Genomic DNA, 20,675 nt, shown 5'->3' with positions numbered 1-20,675 from the left:
TCTACCTGTCTGTCTGTCTGTCTGTCTGTCTGTCTGTCTGCTTACTTGTTTCTTTATCTTGTTAATATAGATCTCCATTAGTTTTTCTCTGACATATTACAGTCATTGTCAACTTGATGTGTGTGTGTGTGTGTGCAGGCTTCAGTGGGGAGATGTGTCAGATAGATATAGATGAGTGTTCCAGTACTCCATGTCTGAATGGAGCCAAGTGTGTCGATCGGCCCAATGGGTATGAGTGTGACTGTGCTGAAGGTAGGCTGTCCTTACACACACCTCTAACACACCTCTAACACACCTCTAACACACCTCAAACACACCTCAAACACACCTCAAACACACCTCTAACACACCTCAAACACACCTCAAACACACCTCTAACACACCTCAAACACACCTCTAACACACCTCTAACACACCTCAAACACACCTCTAACACACCTCTAACACACCTCTAACACACCTCTAACACACCTCTAACACACCTCAAACACACCTCTAACACACCTCAAACACACCTCTAACACACCTCAAACACACCTCAAACACACCTCAAACACACCTCAAACACACCTCAAACACACCTCAAACACACTGTGACCTCCGACCTCCTTGACATCACTTCCTGCAGGCTACAAAGGTACTCTGTGCGAGGAGAACATCGACGACTGTGATCCTGAGCCGTGTCACCATGGCACCTGCCACGACGGTATAGCGTCCTACAGCTGCGACTGTAAACCTGGTTATGTAGGGAACATCTGCAACACCCAGGTGCAGGAGTGCCATAGCAACCCCTGCCAAAACCACGGACGCTGTATAGACCTGGTCAACAAATACCAGTGCAACTGTCAACCTGGAACCACAGGTGAGGGGAGGGGAGGGGGAGGAGGGAGGAGGGTGATATCTCTCCCTCTGTCTTGTAGCGGTCTCTGAACTCTCTGCATCAATCCAAGAGTCCCTCTCTCTCTCACCCTCCTCTCTCTCTCTCTCTCTCTCTCTCTCTCTCTCTCTCACCCTCCTCTCTCTCTCTCTCTCTCTCTCTATCTCTATCTCTATCTCTCTCTCTCTCTCTCTCTCTCTCTCTCTCTCTCTCTCTCTCTGTTCAAACTGTGTCCTTCCCTCGCTGCTGTCTGGCTCTGCTACCCCCTGGTGGAGACCCTGGGTGTTACACCACTGGGTACACATGTACCAACAATATACGTGTAGTCATTATCAACAGACACAAGATGGTAGCTACTACTGTGCTGTGTGTGTGCAGGGGTGAACTGTGAGGTGAACGAGGACGACTGTGCAGGTAACCCCTGTGAGTACGGAGACTGTGTGGACGGGATCAACGAGTACACCTGCGTCTGTGCTCCGGGATACACAGGTACACACACACACACACACACACCGTGTGATGTCAGTAGTACATTTACATTTAGTCATTTAGCAGACGCTCTTATCCAGAGCGACTTACAGTAAGTACAGCGACATTCTCCCGAGGCAAGTAGGGTGAAGTGCCTTGCCCAAGGACACAACGTCATTTGGCACAGCCGGGAATCGAACCAACAACCTTCTGATTAATAGCCCGCTTCCCTAAGCGCTCAGCCACCTGACCCCCTGTTACCCCCCTCCCCCCCAGGTGAGCAGTGTGAGGTGGAGGTGGATGAGTGCAGCTCCAGCCCCTGCCTGGGGGGGGGCACCTGTGTGGACCAGCTCGACAGATTCCTGTGCCAATGCCCCCCGGGCACCCACGGCCCCCTCTGCCACTCAGGCTCCAACCTCTGCGCCCCCCAGCCCTGTCTCCATGGAGACTGTGTCGAACAGCATGCTGGGTAGGAACCTGCTCTGTCTGTCGGCCTGTCATTGGCCTTTCTCTGTCTGTCTGTGTGTGTGTGTGTCTGTTCTCCCTGCAGGTACAGGTGTGATTGTGAGCCTTGTTCTCCCTGCAGGTACAGGTGTGATTGTGAGCCTGGCTGGACAGGGCAGCACTGTGACCAGGAGCTGGATGAGTGCCTGTCCAACCCCTGCCAGCACCAGGCCACCTGCCTGGACAGACACAACAGCTACACCTGCCAATGCCAGCCTGGATTCACAGGTACCACCTGCTCTCTCCTGCTCTCTCCTGCTCTCTCCTGCTCTCTCCTGCTCTCTCCTGCTCTCACCTGTTCTCTCCTGCTCTCTTCTGCTCTCACCTGCTCTCGCTCTCCTGCTCTCTCCTGCTCTCTCCTGCTCTCTCCTGCTCTCACCTGCTCTCTCCTGCTCTCTCCTGCTCTCTCCTGCTCTCACCTGCTCTCTTCTGCTCTCACCTGCTCTCACCTGCTCTCTTCTGCTCTCACCTGCTCTCGCTCTCCTGCTCTCTCCTGCTCTCTCCTGCTCTCTCCTGCTCTCACCTGCTCTCTCCTGCGCTCTCCTGCTCTCTCCTGCTCTCTCCTGCTCTCACCTGCTCTCTCCTGCTCTCTCCTGCTCTCTCCTGCTCTCACCTGCTCTCACCTGGGACAGCTCACCTCAGTGATCTAACCCCCCCCTCCCCCGCCCTTCCTTAAGGTGTGAACTGTGAGAGGGGGGTGGATGAGTGTGCCTCAGATCCCTGTCAGAACATGGGGACCTGTGTGGACGGAGTCAACAGCTTCACCTGCCTCTGTAGCCCCCCCTACACAGGTACACACACACACCTGCCTCTGTAGCCCCCCCTACACAGGTACACACACACACCTGCCTCTGTAGGCCCCCCTACACAGGTACACACACACACCTGCCTCTGTAGGCCCCCCTACACAGGTACACACACACACCTCACCTAAACTGTGTACACAGCCACACTCATACAGATTGTATAATGGTGTGTGTGTGTGTGTGTGTGTGTGTGTGAGCAGGTCAGCAGTGTGAGGAGGAGCTGGTCCCCTGCGCGTCTCGCCCGTGTGAGAGGGGGGGCGTGTGCCACCCCTCACCTGACTACACCTCCTACACCTGCAGATGCCCCAGCGGGTGGCAAGGTGTGTCTGTGTGCCTGCCTGTCGACCTGAGGGTCTGTGTGCCTGCCTGTCGACCTGAGGGTCTGTGTGCCTGCCTGTCGACCTGAGGGTCTGTGTGCCTGCCTGTCGACCTGAGGGTCTGTGTGCCTGCCTGTCGACCTGAGGGTCTGTGTGCCTGCCTGTCGACCTGAGGGTCTGTGTGCCTGCCTGTCGACCTGAGGGTCTGTGTGCCTGCCTGTCGACCTGAGGGTCTGTGTGCCTGCCTGTCGACCTGAGGGTCTGTGTGCCTGCCTGTCGACCTGAGGGTCTGTGTGCCTGCCTGTCGACCTGAGGGTCTGTGTGCCTGCCTGTCGACCTGAGGGTCTGTGTGCCTGCCTGTCGACCTGAGGGTCTGTGTGCCTGCCTGTCGACCTGAGGGTCTGTGTGCCTGCCTGTCGACCTGAGGGTCTGTGTGCCTGCCTGTCGACCTGAGGGTCTGTGTGCCTGCCTGTCGACCTGAGGGTCTGTGTGCCTGCCTGTCGACCTGAGGGTCTGTGTGCCTGCCTGTCGACCTGAGGGTCTGTGTGCCTGCCTGTCGACCTGAGGGTCTGTGTGCCTGCCTGTCGACCTGAGGGTTATATTTGACAGTGATTAACGTCAGATCCCTCACATCATGGAAACCGTTGATCAAGCAACTAGTAAGAACATTGGTGCGTGTGTGTGTGTGTGGCAGGGCCGCGCTGTTCGGAGGATGTGGATGAGTGTCTCAGGGCTCCATGTGTGAACCAGGCAGAGTGTGTGAACACACAGGGCAGCTACAGCTGCAGGTGTCTGCCAGGATACAGCGGACACAACTGCCAGAACAACATCGACGACTGCTCCCCCAGTAAGACACTCACACACCTTAACTAACACACATCCACACTCCCTCACATCACTCACACCACACACATTGATCTGGCCTCCTCTCCTCCTCTCCTCCTCCTCTCCTCCTCTCCTCCTCCTCTCCTCCTCCTCTCCTCCTCTCCTCCTCCTCTCCTCCTCTCCTCCTCCTCTCCTCCTCTCCTCCTCTCCTCTCCTCCTCCTCTCCCCCTCTCCTCCTCTCCTCCTCCCCCAGACCCCTGTCTGAATGGGGGTGACTGCGTGGATGGAGTGGGGAGGTTCTCCTGTGAGTGCAAGCCGGGCTTCCAGGGTGAGCGCTGCTCTGTGGAGGTGGATGAGTGTGTGCGGGGCGCGTGTGGTCAGGGAGCGCTGGCCTGCCGGGACTTCGTCAACAGCTACGTCTGCGAGTGTCGCCAAGGTTACGGAGGCAAGCTCTGCGAACACAAGATCCCAGAATGCACTGCGAGGTATGGTTGGTTGATGGAGTTAATAATAGGGAGTTAGTTCTAACGTTGGGGTTGTTGTGATGATTTAATGATTTGGGTATTTTTGTGTCCTCTCTTTCTACCCTCCTCCTCCTCCTCCTCCCCCTCTCCTCCTCCCCCTCTCCTCCTCCTCCCCTTCTCCTCCTTCTCTTCTCCCACTCTCCTCCTCCCCCTCTCCTCCTTCTCTCCTCCCCCTCTCCTCTCCCTTTCCTCCTCCTCCCCTTCTCCTCCTTCTCTCCTCCCCCTCTCCTCCCCCTCTCCTCCTCCCCCTCTCCTCCCCCTCTCCTCCCCCTCTCCTCCTCCTCCCCCTCTCCCTCTCCTCCTCAGCTCCTGTCTGAATAACGGGACGTGTATTGACGACATCAGCTCCTTCTCCTGTCACTGCCGCTCAGGGTTCCACGGCCGCTTCTGTGAGTTTGAGGAGAACGAGTGTGATTCAGGTCCGTGTCAGAACGGGGGCACCTGCTGGGACGGCCTGTCCTCCTACCTCTGCTCCTGCCCCCCAGGGTACGCAGGGGACAACTGCCAGGTACAACGAGGAGCCTGTGTGTGTGTGTGTGTGTGTGTGTGTGTGTGTGTGGAAGCACCTTTCTCAGCGTAGGTGTTTGAGGATATTTGTGTGCGTATAAGGTTGTCAATGATCTCCCCCCCTTTCCCTCCCCCCCTCCCCTCCTCCCCTCCTCCCCTCCTCCCCCAGCTGTATGTGGACCACTGCAGCCAGGTGCGCTGTCTGAATGGCGGCTCCTGCTCCCAGACCAAGACCAGGTGGACGTGTCGCTGCCCGCAGGGCTGGACTGGACGCTACTGCGACGTGCCCAACAGGAGCTGCCAGGACCAAGCTGCCCAGAGCGGTACACACACACTACACCTATACACACACACACTACACCTATACACACACACACACACACTACACCTATACACACACACACTACACCTATACACACACACACTACACCTATACACACACACACTACACTTATACACACACACACACTACACCTATACACACACACACACTACACCTGTACACACACACACACACTACACCTATACACACACACACTACACCTATACACACACACACTACACCTATACACACACACACTACACCTATACACACACACACACACTACACCTATACACACACACACACACTACACCTATACACACACACACACACTACACTTATACACACACACACTACACCTATACACACACACACTACACTTATACACACACACACACACACTACACCTATACACACACACACACACTTATACACACACACTACACTTATACACACACATATACACCAGGACCAGGCTGCCCAGACCGGTACACACATGTACACATGTGTACACTTGATGTGTGTGTGTGTGTGTGCAGGGCTGGCTGTGGAGGCAGTGTGTCAGCATGCAGGGCAGTGTGAGAACGTGGGCAGCAGCCACCGGTGCCGGTGCCAGAGAGGGTACAGCGGCAGCTACTGTGAGGAGGAGGAGGACGAGTGCAGGTCCCAGCCCTGCCGCAACGGAGCCACCTGCACCGACTACCAGGGCTCCTACGACTGCCAGGTACCCCTTAAACTCTCTACCTCTATACCCCTCTACCTCTATACCCCCCTACCTCCTCTACCTCTATACCCCCCTACCTCCTCTACCTCTATACCCCCCTAACCCCTCTACCTCTATACCCCCCTACCTCCTCTACCTCTATACCTCCCTACCTCCTCTACCTCTATACCCCCCTAACCCCTCTACCTCTATACCCCCCTACCTCCTCTACCTCTATACCCCCCTACCTCCTCTACCTCTATACCCCCCTACCTCCTCTACCTCTATACCCCCCTACCTCCTCTACCTCTATACCCCCCTAACCCCTCTACCTCTATACCCCTCTAACCCCTCTACCTCTATATACCTCTACCTCCTCTACCTCTATACCCCTCTACCTCTATGCCCCTCTAACCCCTCTACCTCTATACCCTTCTACCTCTATACCCCTCTACCTCTATATCCCTCTACCTCCTCTACCTCTATACCCCTCTAACCCCTCTACCTCTATATCCCTCTACCTCCTCTACCTCTATACACCTGTACACCTGTACCTCTATACCCCTCTACTTCTATACCCCTCTACCTCTTGTACCTCTATACCCCTCTACCTCCTGTACACCTGTCGTGGAGCAGCATATCTGTGCATATCTAATCTCATGTGTGTGTGTGTGTGTGTGTGTCCAGTGCCAGCCAGGTTACCAGGGGGTGAACTGTGAGTACGATGTGGACGAGTGTTTCTCCAGCCCCTGTCTGCATGGAGGCACCTGTATCAACCTGCTTAATCACTTCACCTGCTCCTGTCCCAGAGGAACACGAGGTACCTGTCTCTCTCTCTCTCTCTCTCTCTCTCTCTCTCTCTCTGTCTCTCTACCTCTACCTGGCTCTCTCTCTCTGTCTCTCTACCTCTACCTGTCTCTCTGTCTCTGTACCTGTCTCTCTCTCTCTCTGTCTCTCTACCTCTACCTGTATCTCTCTCTCTGTGTTTCTCTACCTCTCCCTCTCTCTCTCTACCTCGCTCTCTCTGTCTCTACCTCTCTACCTCTCTCTCTCTCTCTCTCTCTCTGTGTCTCTCTGTAACACTCTCTGTCTCTCTTCCCGTGACACCTTCCACTCCAGGACCCCGGTGTGAGGTGAATGAGGACGACTGCGCCCCCTCGTCGGGGTCCTGGGCCCCCCGCTGCCTGAACGGGGGCCGCTGTACAGACGAGGTGGGGGGCTTCTCCTGTTCCTGTCCCCCGGGCTTCACCGGGCGCTTCTGTGAGGGCGACATCAACGAGTGCAAGCCCCACCCCTGCCACGCCTCCGGCAGCCTCGACTGCGTCCAGCTGGTCAACGACTTCCACTGCCGCTGTCGCCTAGGTTACACAGGTAGGCCGTCGCCGCGGGACACGGAGGCCCGGCGGGGCGAGGAGGAGAGAACATGTTTGAGTGTTTACATGAGGTGCCACATAACCCCTCTCCTCTCCTAGGGCGCCTCTGTGAGTCCATGGTGGATCTGTGTGAGTCCAAGCCCTGTCACAACAGCGCCTCATGTTCCATGGACATGAGCTCCCCACACGGATACACCTGCTCCTGCCTTCCTGTAAGTCACACTCACTTCCTGTCTGGAGCTCTCACTTCCTGTCTGGAGCACTCACTTCCTGTCTGGAGCACTCACTTCCTGTCTGGGCTCTGATGATGCCATCCTGCCTCTCAGCTGATTGGTTGTGGTGTGGTGCCACATAACAAACAGTAACAGAGAGAGTGTGAGAGTAGTGTGTGTTTATTCAGCATTTTTATTACATTCCATAAACATTTTAACATACATGATCAATGTCAGCAACCATTCCTCCCCCCTCCTCCCCCCCAGGGCTACACTGGTTTAAACTGTGGAGACCTGGAGGACTACAACTGCGCTCGTCTGCACTGCCAGAACGGGGGCTGGTGCCAGGAGTCCCGGGAGGGGGTCCTCCAGTGCCACTGTCCCCCCGGCTTCACTGGCCTGCACTGCCAGACCCCCCAGGCCTGCCACTGCTTGAACGGAGGCACCTGCCATCCGGACCCACACTCCCCCCTACTCTACACCTGCCGCTGCCCCCCCCACCTCAGCGGGCACCAGTGTGAGCTCCTGACCCCTCTGGCCGGGCCCCCGGCCCCCCCGGGCCCCCGCGCCTGCCCCTACACAGAATGTGAGCAGCGAGCGGGGGACAAGGTGTGCGACCCCCAGTGCAGTAACCATGACTGCCAGTGGGACGGGGGGGACTGCTCCCTGCACTGGGCCCAGCCCTGGGCCAACTGCTCCTCCTCGCTGCTCTGCTGGGAGCTGTTCAGGAACGGACGCTGCGACCAGCAGTGTGACAACCCAGGCTGCCTCTACGACAGCTTCGAGTGTCAGGACGAGCCCCAGGAGTTCTGCAAGTACGACTCTCATCTATACCCTCATCTATACCCTCATCTATACCCTCATCTATACCCTCATCTATACCCTCATCTATACCCTCATCTATACCCTCATCTATACCCTCAACTATGCCCTCATCTATACCCTCAACTATACCCTCATCTATACCCTCAACTATACCCTCATCTATACCCTCAACTATACCCTCATCTATACCCTCAACTATACCCTCATCTATACCCTCAACTATACCCTCATCTATACCCTCAACTATACCCTCATCTATACCCTCAACTATACCCTCATCTATACCCTCAACTATGCCCTCATCTATACCCTCAACTATGCCCTCATCTATACCCTCATCTATACCCTCAACTATGCCCTCATCTATACCCTCAACTATACCCTCATCTATACCCTCAACTATACCCTCATCTATACCCTCAACTATGCCCTCATCTATACCCTCATCTATACCCTCATCTATACCCTCATCTATACCCTCAACTATACCCTCATCTATACCCTCAACTATACCCTCATCTATACCCTCAACTATACCCTCATCTATACCCTCAACTATACCCTCATCTATACCCTCAACTATACCCTCATCTATACCCTCAACTATGCCCTCAACTATACCCTCAACTATACCCTCATCTATACCCTCAACTATACATGCATCTAATCACTCATCTATACACATCTATACATACACAAAAATATACACTCACACACACATACAGTACCTAAGAACTAATGAATCAGTTTCCATTAGTCTCACTATTGCTGCATCCCACTCTCCTCCGCCCTCCTCCTCCCTCCTCCTCCCCCCTCCCCCCTCCTCCCTCCTCCTCCCCCTCCTCCCCCCTCCTCCCTCCTCCTCCCCCCTCCTCCCTCCTCCTCCCCCCTCCGCCCTCCTCCTCCCCCCTCCCCCTCCCCCCTCCTCCCTCCTCCTCCCCCCTCCTCCCCCCTCCTCCCCCTTCCGCCCTCCTCCTCCCCCCTCCTCCCCCCTCCTCCCCCCTCCCCCTCAGGTATGATAAGTACTGTGCGGATCACTATGGTAACGGGGTGTGTGACCGGAGCTGCTACACGGAGGGGTGTGGCTGGGATGGGCTGGACTGCTCTGGGGACCGCCCCCCCCAGGTGGTGGATGGGACCCTGGTCATAGTGGTGCTGCTGCAGCCCCCTGAGCTCATCAGCGACATCAAGGTACTGCTACACACACACACACAGATACACACACACACACAGATACACAGACACACACAGATACACATAGACACACACACAGACACACACAGATACGCACAGTGTCTAACCATCGTTTATCTCTTCCTCCCCCCTCCCCCCTCCCTCCCTCCCTCCCTCCCTCCCTCCCTCCCTCCCTCCCTCCCTCCCTCCCTCCCTCCCTCCCTTCCCTCCTCCCCCCTCCCTCCCCCTCCCTCCCCCCTCCTCCCTGGCCCTCCAGGGCTTCCTGCGCTCCCTGGGCACTCTGCTCCACACTAACCTGCGTGTGAGGAGGGACTCTCAGCAGCAGCTGATGGTGTACCCCTACTATGGGCTGGAGCAGGAGCCCAGCAACCTGCCCTCCTCACGACACCGCTCACCCAGGGAGCTGGACCAGGAGGTCATAGGGTACACACCCTCCTGCTCTCTCTCTCTCTCTCTCTGGTCTCTCTCTCTATATCTCTGGTCTCTCTCTGGTCTCTCGTAGTCCTGACAGTGTGTGTGTGTGTGTGTGTGTGTATGCCAGGTCTAAGGTGCATCTGGAGTTGGATAACAGGGAGTGTTCTCAGAGCTCTGTGGAGTGTTTCAGCAGTACAGAGCAGGCTGCCTCCTTCATAGCTGCAGAGTACATCACCTCGGCCCTGCCTTACCCCGTCATCTCTGTTGGCAGTAAGACACACACACACCACTGTGACTTTTAGTCCCATGATGGTATCCATAGTTCTCACAGTGTGTGTGTGTCCCAGGCACACCCCCAGACCCCCGGGGGGCGGTCTATCTGCTGTACCTGGTGGGCGTGGCGTCGGTGCTGGTGCTGCTGCTGGTGCTGCTGGGCATGCTGGCCGCCAAGAGACGCAGGAAGCACGGGGTGCTGTGGCTGCCCGACGGCTTCCTGCCCCGCAAGGACGACAAGAGGAGGGAGCCTGTAGGCCAGGACGACTTCGGGATGAAGTATGGAGGAGGGGGGGCTGTGGAGGGGGGGGCGGGGGGGGGGAGGAGGGCTTTGTGGGGGGGGGGGGGGGGGCTGTGGGGAGGAGGGCTTTGTGGGGGGGGGGCTGTGGGGAGGAGGGCTTTGTGGGGGGGGGGGGGGGCTGTGGGGAGGAGGGCTTTGTGGGGGGGGGGGGGCTGTGGGGAGGAGGGCTGTGTGGGGATGGGGGGGGGGGGCTGTGGGGAGGAGGGCTTTGTGGGGGGGGGCTGTGGGGGTGGTTGTTTATGTCCAGATCCTCTTTCATGTCTTTGGCCCTGAACTTTGACCCTGCCCCCTACAGGAACTTCAAGCCCCAGGAGTCGGCCATGCTGGATGCGGGACAAGGACACAGCTGGCTGGAGGAGGAGGCAGCCCCCAAGAGACCACGGGTGAGGAGGGGGGAGGAGGGGGGAGAGGAGGGGAGAGGAGGGGAGGAGGGGAGTGGAGGGGGGAGAGGAGGGGGAGAGAGGAGGGGAGGAGGGGGAGGAGGGAGGGAGGAGAGAGGGGGGAGGGGGGAGGGAGGAGAGAGGGAGGGAGGGAGGGGGAGTAAACCAGACAGCACGTGCCGAAACCAGACGTTTGTCAGCATGAGAGGTGCAGGCTGAGACCAGCTGTGTAAACGCTCTTCTTCTGCCCTGCCCCAGCTGGAGGACAAGCCTCTTCTGCCCCTGGTGGAGGCTGGCGTGGACCGCAGAGAGTGGACCCTGCAACACCACAAGGCTGCTGACATCAGCCTGACTCCGCCCCAGGACCACCCCGACTGCCTGGACGTCAACGTCAAGGGCCCAGGTGGGTCTGAGGGGACCTGCCCCCTCTGGGGACTGGAGACGTTTGAGTACCAGTATGTGTGTGTGAGGTGTTGATAATATGAACCTTACCTTTCCCCCTCCCCCCCAGACGGCTTCACCCCCCTCATGTTGGCGTCCCTGCGTTCGGGAGGGGCCTCTGACTGCGGGCTGCATGAGGAGGAGGAGGAGAGCGGGGGTGATGAGCCGCCCCCCAGCGCCATCTCTGACCTCATCACGCAGGGCGCCGCCCTCATGGCCCAGACGGACCGCACCGGTGAGACGGCGCTGCACCTGGCCGCTCGCTACGCCCGCGCCGACGCTGCCAAGCGCCTGCTGGACGCCGGAGCCGACGCCAACGCCCACGACAACATGGGCCGCACGCCGCTGCACGCCGCAGTGGCCGCCGACGCTCAAGGGGTCTTCCAGGTGAAACTAGCTGCTCAGGTGAGGTTAGAGATACCTGCACAGGTGAGACTAGCTGGTCTAACCCTGCCCCTACCTCCCCCCCAGATCTTGATCCGTAACCGGGCGACAGAGCTGGACAGTAGGATGGGTGATGGCACCACGCCCCTGATCCTGGCCTCCAGGCTGGCAGTGGAGGGCATGGTGGAGGAGCTGGTGCACTGCCACGCAGACATCAACGCTGTGGATGACCACGGTGAGACTGCTGCTCTGGTCTGTCTCTCTCTGTCTCTCTGTATGTCTCTCTTTGTATGTCTTTCTCTGTGTGTCTCTCTGTATGTCTGTGTGTGTGTGTGGTTGTGTGTGTGGTTGTGTGTGTGGTTGTGTGTGTGTGCTGGTCTGACCTGTCTTGCTCCTCGTCTCCCAGGGAAGTCAGCGCTCCACTGGGCCGCAGCGGTCAACAACGTGGAGGCCACGCTGGTGCTGCTGAAGAACGGTGCCAACAGAGACATGCAGGACAACAAGGTGCCCTGGAGAGAGTCTGCTAGAGAGAGAGAGAGAGTGTGTGTGTGTGTGTGTTACAGTGTGTGTGTGTTAGTGTGTGTGTGTTAGTGTGTGTGTGTTAGTGTGTGTGTGTGTTACAGTGTGTGTTAGTGTGTGTTAGTGTGTGTTAGTGTGTGTGTGTGTTAGTGTGTGTTAGTGTGTGTGTGTGTTAGTGTGTGTTAGTGTGTGTGTGTTAGTGTGTGTGTGTTAGTGTGTGTGTTAGTGTGTGTTAGTGTGTGCGTGTTAGTGTGTGTGTGTTAGTATGTTAGTGTGTGTGGGTGTTAGTGTGTGTGTGTGTTAGTGTGTGTGTGTTAGTGTGTGTTAGTGTGTGTGTGTGTGTGTTAGTGTGTTAGTGTGTGTGGGTGTTAGTGTGTGTGTGTTAGTGTGTTAGTGTGTGTGGGTGTTAGTGTGTGTTACAGTGTGTGTGTGTTAGTGTGTGTTAGTGTGTGTGTGTGTTAGTGTGTGTTAGTGTGTGTGTGTGTTAGTGTGTGTGTGTTAGTGTGTTAGTGTGTGTTAGTGTGTGTTAGTGTGTGTGTGTTAGTGTGTGTGGGTGTTAGTGTGTGTTACAGTGTGTGTGTGTTAGTGTGTGTTACAGTGTGTGTGTGTGTTAGTGTGTGTGTGTGTGTGTGTGTTAGTGTGTGTGGGTGTTAGTGTGTGTTACAGTGTGTGTGTGTTAGTGTGTGTGTTAGTGTGTGTTAGTGTGTGTTACAGTGTGTGTTTGTTAGTGTGTGTTACAGTGTGTGTGTGTTAGTGTGTGTGTTAGTGTGTGTTAGTGTGTGTTACAGTGTGTGTGTGTGTCTGTTACAGTGTGTGTGTGTTAGTGTGTGTGTTAGTGTGTGTTAGTGTGTGTTACAGTGTGTGTGTGTGTCTGTTACAGTGTGTGTGTGTGTTAGTGTGTGTGTGTGTGTTAGTGTGTGTGTGTGTGTTAGTGTGTGTGTTAGTGTGTGTTAGTGTGTGTTACAGTGTGTGTTATAGTGTGTGTGTGTGTTACAGTGTGTGTGTGTGTGTGTGTTCGTGTGTGTTAGTGTGTGTGTGTGTGTTAGTGTGTGTTTTAGCGTGTGTTAGTTTGTGTTACAGTGTGTGTGTGTGTTAGTGTGTGTTACAGTGTGTGTTATAGTGTGTGTGTGTTAGTGTGTGTTACAGTGTGTGTGTGTGTGTGTTACAGTGTGTGTGAGAGAGATTGATATGCAGTGTGTCTTAAAGTGTGTGTGTGTGTGTGTGTCAGTGGAAGTGAAAGGAGCTAATGTGCGGGTGGGTGATAGCCCTGATCACGACCATGTAGACCAGGGGACCCCCTCCCTGACCCCCATCTGTCCCCCTCCCCTCAGGAGGAGACCCCCCTATTCCTGGCGGCACGTGAGGGCAGCTTTGAGGCGGCACAAGTTCTGCTGGATCACTACTCCAACCGTGACATCACCGACCACCTGGACCGACTCCCCCGCGACACGGCGCAGGAGCGCATGCACCACGACATCGTCCGGCTGCTGGACCAGTACAACCTGGTGCACAGCCCCCACAGCGGCACACATCCGGGGGGCATCGGGGGGCCCTCGCTGGTCTGCGGGGGGGCCTACCTGGGCATGAGGCCTGGGCCCCAGGGCAAGAAGAGCCGGAGGGGGGCGGGGGCCAAGGTGGGCGGGGGCGGAGCCGGCACGGCCAAGGATCTGAAGGACTTGAAGGCCAAGAGGAGGAAGAAGCCTGCAGGAGGGGAGGGGCCTGGCTTGGGGGGAGGAGCCACAAAGGCAGGAGGAGGAGGAGGGGGGGAGGAGCAGGAGGAGGAGCAGGAGGAGGAGCAGGAGGAGGGGGGCTGACTGAGAGCTCAGTCACCATGTCTCCTGTGGACTCCCTGGAGTCTCCTCACTCCAACACGCCCACCTCCCCCTCCCCCCGCCCCCTGCTGCCCCCCGTCAGCCACATGCTGGGGCAGCAGCAGGCCTGGGCTGGCATGAAGCATGGCTACGGGGGCCACATGTTCAGCCTCCTGCCCCAGCAGCTGGGGATGGGCGGGGGGCACAGCCACCTGGCCTCCCAGCCCGCCCCCCAGAGCATGCTCACCCCCATGAACGTCACCATGAGCCGGGAGCAGCTGCCCCCCATCGTCACCTTCCAGATGATGGCCCCGGGGCCCCAGAGCGGGGGCCCCGCCATGCTGAAGCAGAGCCAGGGGGGCCCGGCGCCCCAGGGGGGGCTCTCCCAGATCCACTGCAGCCAGGGGCTGATGTACCAGATGTCTGAGGTGGGGCGTCCGCAGCCTGGCATGTCTCGCCTGCCCCAGCATGCCCGCCCCCTGAGGGGGCACGGCCACCCCCACCCCTACCAGGCCATGCAGAGCCCCGTGGATAAGTACCCCACCCCCCCGTCCCAGCACAGCTACGCCCCTGCTGGCTCCGAGGGCACCCCCCCCGGACACCCTGGCCAGCCCCCAAGCGAGCACCCCTACCTCACCCCCTCCCCCGAGTCGCCTGACCCCTGGTCCTCCTCCTCCCCCCACTCCAACTCGGACTGGTCTGATGTCACCACCAGCCCCACCCCTCTGGGCAACCCCCCCCATGCGCTCCAGGCATCACGGCACACACACATTCCCTAGCGGGTGACCCGGCCCGCCACCTGTCGCCTACACTTCCCAGAAGCCCTGGCGTGGGAATGTGCCTGTGTTGGCGTAGGAGAGGGACTACATGGCCACCATGTTTGTAGTTCATCTACATAAACTCTTAAACTCGTATCTGTCTTGTTTAAACTAAAACTTGCCTTTTTTTGTTTTCTCCTTGCCTCCTTTGTATGATAATCACTTCCCCCCCAGTCCCCCTACATCTCCCAGCCTCGACATGGACGACCACAGACCCACTACCGCTTCAATCATTAACTCTGCTTTTGATTCCTTAAAACTAGCCTAATAATTCTGTGTTCAAGCACCAGGAGGTCAATCGTTTTTTTGTGAGTTAGGGTACGTCTGACACACACACACACACACACCACAGCCCCTCAGGTAGATCTCCTATTGTGGGGTACTAACACTTCCTGTTTACATCCTGGTTCTCTCATCTGATCCAGAGTGTACATCCTGTCTCTGTGTTTGTTTGGTGCCGAGGAGAAGCTTTAACTAGACACATTTCTACTATGTTACACAGTCAAGTTTAATTTAAAAGTTTGTTTTGAGTTTCTGATCTGTGGTGGAACAGGGCTGTTCCAGGCTTGTGTTGGTGACAGCGTCCTGTCTGACTGGTACTGACAGTGTGACTGTGGTACTGATCCAGACAGCATTTATTCTCAACTCTTAATGCTGTTCCATTTTACATTCATATAAGTGTTTTGTAATATGATTTCTCTAACAGTTGGAAAAGGTTCTGAAATTGTACGATTGTTTTTTTTGTTTTTCTAAATGGCTGTTTATTTTATATGTTCTTGTGCCAATGAATCCTATAATCACTTTTTGCTTTATTACAATCAGCATGTAGATCTGTGCACCTTGACTGATCATCACAAACCAAGTGTAGAGATCTTATGGCTTTATTGTTATAATCAGAGCTTTGTTGCATCCTTGTGTGTGTTCTGTAACTCCAGACAATCATGGTGGAGTCACTTCTGTTGAACTGAACTGCAGAGTGTTTCTCAGCACGAAACACTGATGTTGGAAAGGTTTCAGTGATGGTTACTGCAAAGGCCTGTGAAGTTATAATCACTAAGGCCATATTAATTGTTTACCGATACTAAGTGCCTGATTGACCAAACCAGACTTCCTGTCCTGTTACTTTAACCTGGGCACTTAAAACCTCCTCCCCCCCATCCCCCTCCCCCACAGCCCAATAAACTGATCTTCAACCCCCCCAGTGATGGTTGTCAGAGATTACACAGTGCCAGCCTTTTGCTTGCTGAGACACAAGGCTGGCACTGTGCTTGTAAATAACCCCCATTTTTGTAAGTTTAGTTTATTTTCCTACATCGTTAACCATATATTATATTGACATGTTACATGGATTAGTCTTGCATCCGGTTTATGCCGTGTAGATGATGTTTGTAATGAACAACTTTTCTGATTGAAATAAACCAAATGATCAAGTGTTTTACTGAAATAAAGTCAGAGCTTCATATTAACCTGGCCTCTCTCTCTCCTGGCCTCACACACACTCACACACACATATCGCACCTCAGCAGTTCTCAAAATAAACCCCCAGATAGCGGTATTGAGGGGATTTATAACACTTGCAAAGATTTTAATCCAGCCAAGATTGATGAGTTAAGTATTGCGTGAGTCCTCTTCTAAATTAAACATGCCACCACACACAACCACGTCTGAACCAAGGGAGTGCTGTGCATCCTCGCCAGTCCACCAGGTGGTGGTAAAGGACTGTTTTGAGGTGAGTTTATTCATCCACCCACCAAAGGAAAAGAGTTCCAATACACGGAAGTTCTTTGGCATGTAAGTGGTTATGGAACTATGGATTTAAACTTTTTTGTACTCCAAACAACAAGTCGGTTAACAGTTGTGTCATTATGCGAGACATGATAGACTAACGTTTGAGTGAGAAACACAATGGTACGTCCATAGCAAAGGTCAATGGACGCAAGAACGTGAGCCGTGTAGCCTCCCAGCCTGCTAGCTCGCGACGCTAGCGACCAAAACTCGTTACAGTTTCGTATTAATATGCTGGCAAACAGGTTTTACTTGTCAAGCACTCTTAGAAACATTTGTAATATCCTGCGTTGCTGGCATTCAAGAAACCACCAGATAAAGGTAAGAATGTATTCTGTGTTTGCCAAACTTTTTCGCTCAGTAACCATTGCACTTATCTTTTCTTTGCTAACTTGTGCTAGCGCGGAATATAGGGTTTGTGTACATTTTCATGATTTAGCAGACGCTCTTATTCAGGGACATTCCCCGAAGCAAGTAGGGTGAAGTGCCTTTCCCAAGGACACGTCATCTGGGCTGACCAGAATTGATTTGGTGAAAAAGAGGACACTTTGTCGCGTCGACGGGGAGGGGGGGGGGGGAGGGCAGCCATCTGACCCTGTAGTAGAGGCACAGTCGATGGGATTAGCTCCAGCATAGCTGCGGCTGGTTCTGAAGCCAAATGTGAATGTTTGCATTTCGAATGACACAATACATTCGTTTCCTTATTCCGCATGCTTCATTCCCGTTAGTCTGTCACATATATCATCGGCTACTCTATCCCACCAGATGCATGTTGACTCTGTGTAACCTTACTTTATCACGCGGACTAACTTCCCTCCACCTCCCCAGTCAGACCCCAGCGCCGTCATGGCTTCGTCCAGGTTGAAGTATCTCTCTCTGGGCGTGTTGGTGTTCCAGACTACGTCGCTAGTCCTTACCATGCGCTTCTCACGGACGCAGCTGGGAGACGGTCCCCGCTACCTCGCCTCCTCCGCCGTGGTGGCGGCTGAAGTCATGAAGATCGTCGCGTGTCTGCTTATCGTCTTCAAGGAGCACAGTGAGTGTTGCCCAGAGACACCTGTCACACAAGCTGTCTCCTCTGTGTGCTGTAGTGAAGTATGTGTAAGAGTTTGCACAATGTGATTATTAACATCACTAATGGTACCCTGTGTGTGGTCATCCAGGCTACAGCCTGAGGTCTCTTAACAGCTTGCTGCGCCAGGAGATTGTGCACAAGCCCATGGAGACCCTTAAACTGGCTATCCCCTCTGGGATTTACACGCTGCAGAACAACCTGCTGTACATAGCACTGTCCAACCTGGACGCAGCCACATACCAGGTAGGGAGGAGGGAGGGAGAGAGGAGGGAGGGAGGCTAGGAGGGAGGGAGGCTAGGAGAGAGGAGGCTAGGAGAGAGGAGGCAGGGAGAGAGGAGGGAGGCTGGGAGAGGAGGCAGGGAGAGAGGAGGCAGGGAGAGAGGAGGCAGGGAGGAAGGCTGGGAGAGAGGAGGGAGGCTGGAAGAGAGGAAGGAGGGAGGGAGGGAGGCTGGGAGAGAGGAGGGAGTCTACATGTTTGAGTTCATTTTTAACCCCAACCCCCCAGGTGACGTACCAGCTGAAGATCTTGACCACGGCCCTGTTCTCCGTGTCGATGCTGGGACGCAGGCTGGGCGTGTACCAGTGGCTTTCCCTGCTCGTCCTCATGGCTGGGGTGGCACTCGTACAGGTAAGGACCCTCTTCAGGTGCTCCTCTGTGCTCCTGGGTCTCTCCGTGCCATCATAACCCTCTGACCTTCAGTGAGCCTGTTCAGTCAGATAACGCCCCTCTCTCTGTGTGTGTGTGTGTGTGTGTGTGCAGTGGCCCTCCGAGACTCCGGGGGCAGCAGAGGACGCCCCGTTGTCAGGGTCTCCCCTGGTTGGCGTGGCGGCGGTGCTGGTAGCCTGCTGTTCTAGTGGCTTCGCTGGTGTTTACTTTGAGAAGATCCTGAAGGAGAGCAAGCAGAGCGTCTGGGTCCGCAACATACAGCTGGGTATCTAATATATATATATATATATAGATCTATATTATCTGTATCTATATACCGTACAGCTGTGTAGAGCAGTGGTGATGTGGAGCTCATGGTGTGCTCGTGATGTGGGGGAAATTGACTCACATTTGAATCACGATTCACAAATGTAAAAAAACCATTTTTTAGAATTGTTTATTTCTAATGTTCTAATTTATATATACATATATATTGTTTTTTTCTGACCCCAAGAATCTATTTAAATCGTGAGGTACCAAAAGATTCCAACCCCTAGTAGCTCAGTGGTTAGAGCATGTAACTGCAGAAGTTGCAGGTTCAAAACCCCTCTAAACTGTGCGTTGCTTTGGATAAAAGTGTCTGCTAAATTAACACATTATTATTATTGTCACATGATTAACGTTGAGACCCACATCACCGTTAGATGTGATGTTGCCATGGCACCCGGTCCTCAGTCATGTGTGCTTGTCTGAGTTCAGCCTCTGAAGGGATGAATATTAGATATATAAATAAACCTTCCTCTCACGTTTATTTTTACTGCAGAAAGCGTGAAGCTCGTGTTCACTCTTATGAGTCACTTCCTGTTGCCAGTGGGATAACTTCCTGTGTGGCTTCCACCTGCTGCTTCCTTACAGCACACAGCAGAACCTCATCTGGAACCTGGAGATGTGTGTGTGTTATTGATGTGTGTGTGTGTGTGCATGCGCAGGGTTATTCGGCCTGGTATTTGGGCTGGTGGGCATGCTGGGATATGATGGAGAGCGTGTGATGGAGTCTGGAATGTTCCAGGGCTACAGCTCAATCACCTGGGTGGTGGTAGCTTTGCAGGTAGACCCCTCCTCCTGGAACCACTAAACACACACACACCACACACTCAAACTCTCGCGCAACAAGTTGAAGTACAGTCACAATATCTGAGCTCAGTCAAATCCCGCCCCTTCCGGTCTGTGATTGGCTCCTGCAGGCGCTGGGCGGGTTGGTCATCGCTGCTGTCATCAAATATGCAGACAATATCCTGAAGGGATTTGCCACGTCCCTGTCAATCATCCTGTCCACGCTCATATCCTACTTCTGGCTCCAGGACTTTGACCCGACCAGGTAGGACACATGAACACACACACACACACAGCAGGTAGGACACACACACACAGCAGGTAGGACACACACACACCAGGTAGGACACACACACACACAGCAGGTAGGACACACACACACACACACGTGTTGCTATGTTAACCCTGTGTTTTGTTGTCCAGTGTGTTCTTCCTAGGAGCCCTGCTGGTCATAGTGGCCACCTTCCTGTATGGGTATGAGGGCAAGCCAGCTGCAAACCCCAGCAGGGCCTAGACCCACGAGGAGGAGAGGAGATCAACACAGAGGAGAGAAGGAGGAGAGAAGGAGGAGAGGAGGAGGAGAGGAGGAGGAGATCAACACAGAGGAGAGAAGGAGGAGGAGGAGATCAACACAGAGGAGAGAAGGAGGAGAGGAGGAGGAGATCAACACAGAGGAGAGAAGGAGAGGAGATCAACACAGAGGAGAGGAGGAGGAGATCAACACAGAGGAGGAGGAGATCAACACAGAGGAGAGAAGGAGGAGAGGAGGAGGAGATCAACACAGAGGAGAGAAGGAGGGACTAGTACCAATGAAGGACCCTGTCACCGTGGCAATGGTCCTCTGACACAGCTGAGCGCCTGTGCTGGAGACTGTAACCATGAAGCGACTATCGAGACGGCGGTCTCCACGGCAACTGACTATGCGGCGCTGTGGGCCTCACTGAGCATGTGCAGTGGTTGGATGTTCCTGCAGGAGAGGAGGGAGGGAGTGATGGAAGGAGAAGGCTTCAGGAGAGATTACCTGCTAGCCAAATTAGCGCACTGTCCTGCTTATCATTATTAAAACATTCACTGATGGCTGGACAAGAACACACACACACACTCAGACACTCAAACACTGTCCACCAGTGGTGCCTCCCAGGTGTCTGCTCAAGCAGCACACCTGGCCACCAGGGGGCGCAGCAACATGAAGAAGTTGTTACTGAGATGCTCAGATGAGCAGGTCAGCTCCATAAAGGATATGATTGTTTTCAGCTGC

At 54.8% G+C, this 20,675-nt stretch overlaps 2 protein-coding genes across 3 annotated transcripts in view; both read left to right on the top strand.

The window, feature by feature from the left end:
* notch2 (notch receptor 2) overlaps nt 1-16,264 on the top strand; it is a 37,743-nt gene extending 21,479 nt beyond the window's left edge. The window contains 27 exon segments of the mRNA XM_084692448.1: nt 139-252; nt 629-862; nt 1,256-1,366; nt 1,622-1,814; nt 1,932-2,077; nt 2,527-2,640; nt 2,856-2,975; nt 3,667-3,819; nt 4,051-4,282; nt 4,628-4,829; nt 4,998-5,151; nt 5,690-5,874; nt 6,541-6,673; nt 6,973-7,224; nt 7,326-7,438; nt 7,706-8,253; nt 9,277-9,454; nt 9,714-9,880; nt 9,999-10,141; nt 10,219-10,423; nt 10,741-10,828; nt 11,084-11,228; nt 11,337-11,653; nt 11,738-11,885; nt 12,057-12,154; nt 13,501-13,938; nt 13,941-16,264. Coding sequence (XP_084548574.1) covers nt 139-252; nt 629-862; nt 1,256-1,366; nt 1,622-1,814; nt 1,932-2,077; nt 2,527-2,640; nt 2,856-2,975; nt 3,667-3,819; nt 4,051-4,282; nt 4,628-4,829; nt 4,998-5,151; nt 5,690-5,874; nt 6,541-6,673; nt 6,973-7,224; nt 7,326-7,438; nt 7,706-8,253; nt 9,277-9,454; nt 9,714-9,880; nt 9,999-10,141; nt 10,219-10,423; nt 10,741-10,828; nt 11,084-11,228; nt 11,337-11,653; nt 11,738-11,885; nt 12,057-12,154; nt 13,501-13,938; nt 13,941-14,759 — 5,750 coding nt within the window. The 3' untranslated portion in view covers nt 14,760-16,264.
* Nucleotides 16,265-16,549: 285 nt separating this feature from the next.
* On the top strand, nt 16,550-20,670 carry slc35a3a (solute carrier family 35 member A3a). Of its 2 annotated transcripts, none has more exons than XM_084692450.1 (8): nt 16,550-16,904; nt 17,416-17,619; nt 17,747-17,901; nt 18,164-18,286; nt 18,419-18,590; nt 19,294-19,412; nt 19,549-19,682; nt 19,841-20,670. In XM_084692450.1, exons 2-8 carry the CDS (start codon nt 17,430-17,432, stop codon nt 19,929-19,931), a joined length of 984 nt encoding a protein of 327 aa, XP_084548576.1. In that variant the 5' UTR covers nt 16,550-16,904; nt 17,416-17,429; the 3' UTR covers nt 19,932-20,670. The 2 variants fall into 2 exon arrangements, with proteins under 2 accessions (XP_084548576.1, XP_084548575.1); XM_084692449.1 differs by having other exon boundaries at nt 17,412-17,619.
* The last annotated feature ends 5 nt before the right edge of the window (nt 20,671-20,675 follow it).

Source organism: Hypomesus nipponensis, chromosome 26, assembly GCF_054491055.1.
Source record: "Hypomesus nipponensis isolate SF chromosome 26, ASM5449105v1, whole genome shotgun sequence".
Classification (NCBI taxonomy): Eukaryota; Metazoa; Chordata; class Actinopteri; order Osmeriformes; family Osmeridae; genus Hypomesus; species Hypomesus nipponensis.
This window is presented reverse-complemented; position numbering and strand designations above follow the sequence as displayed.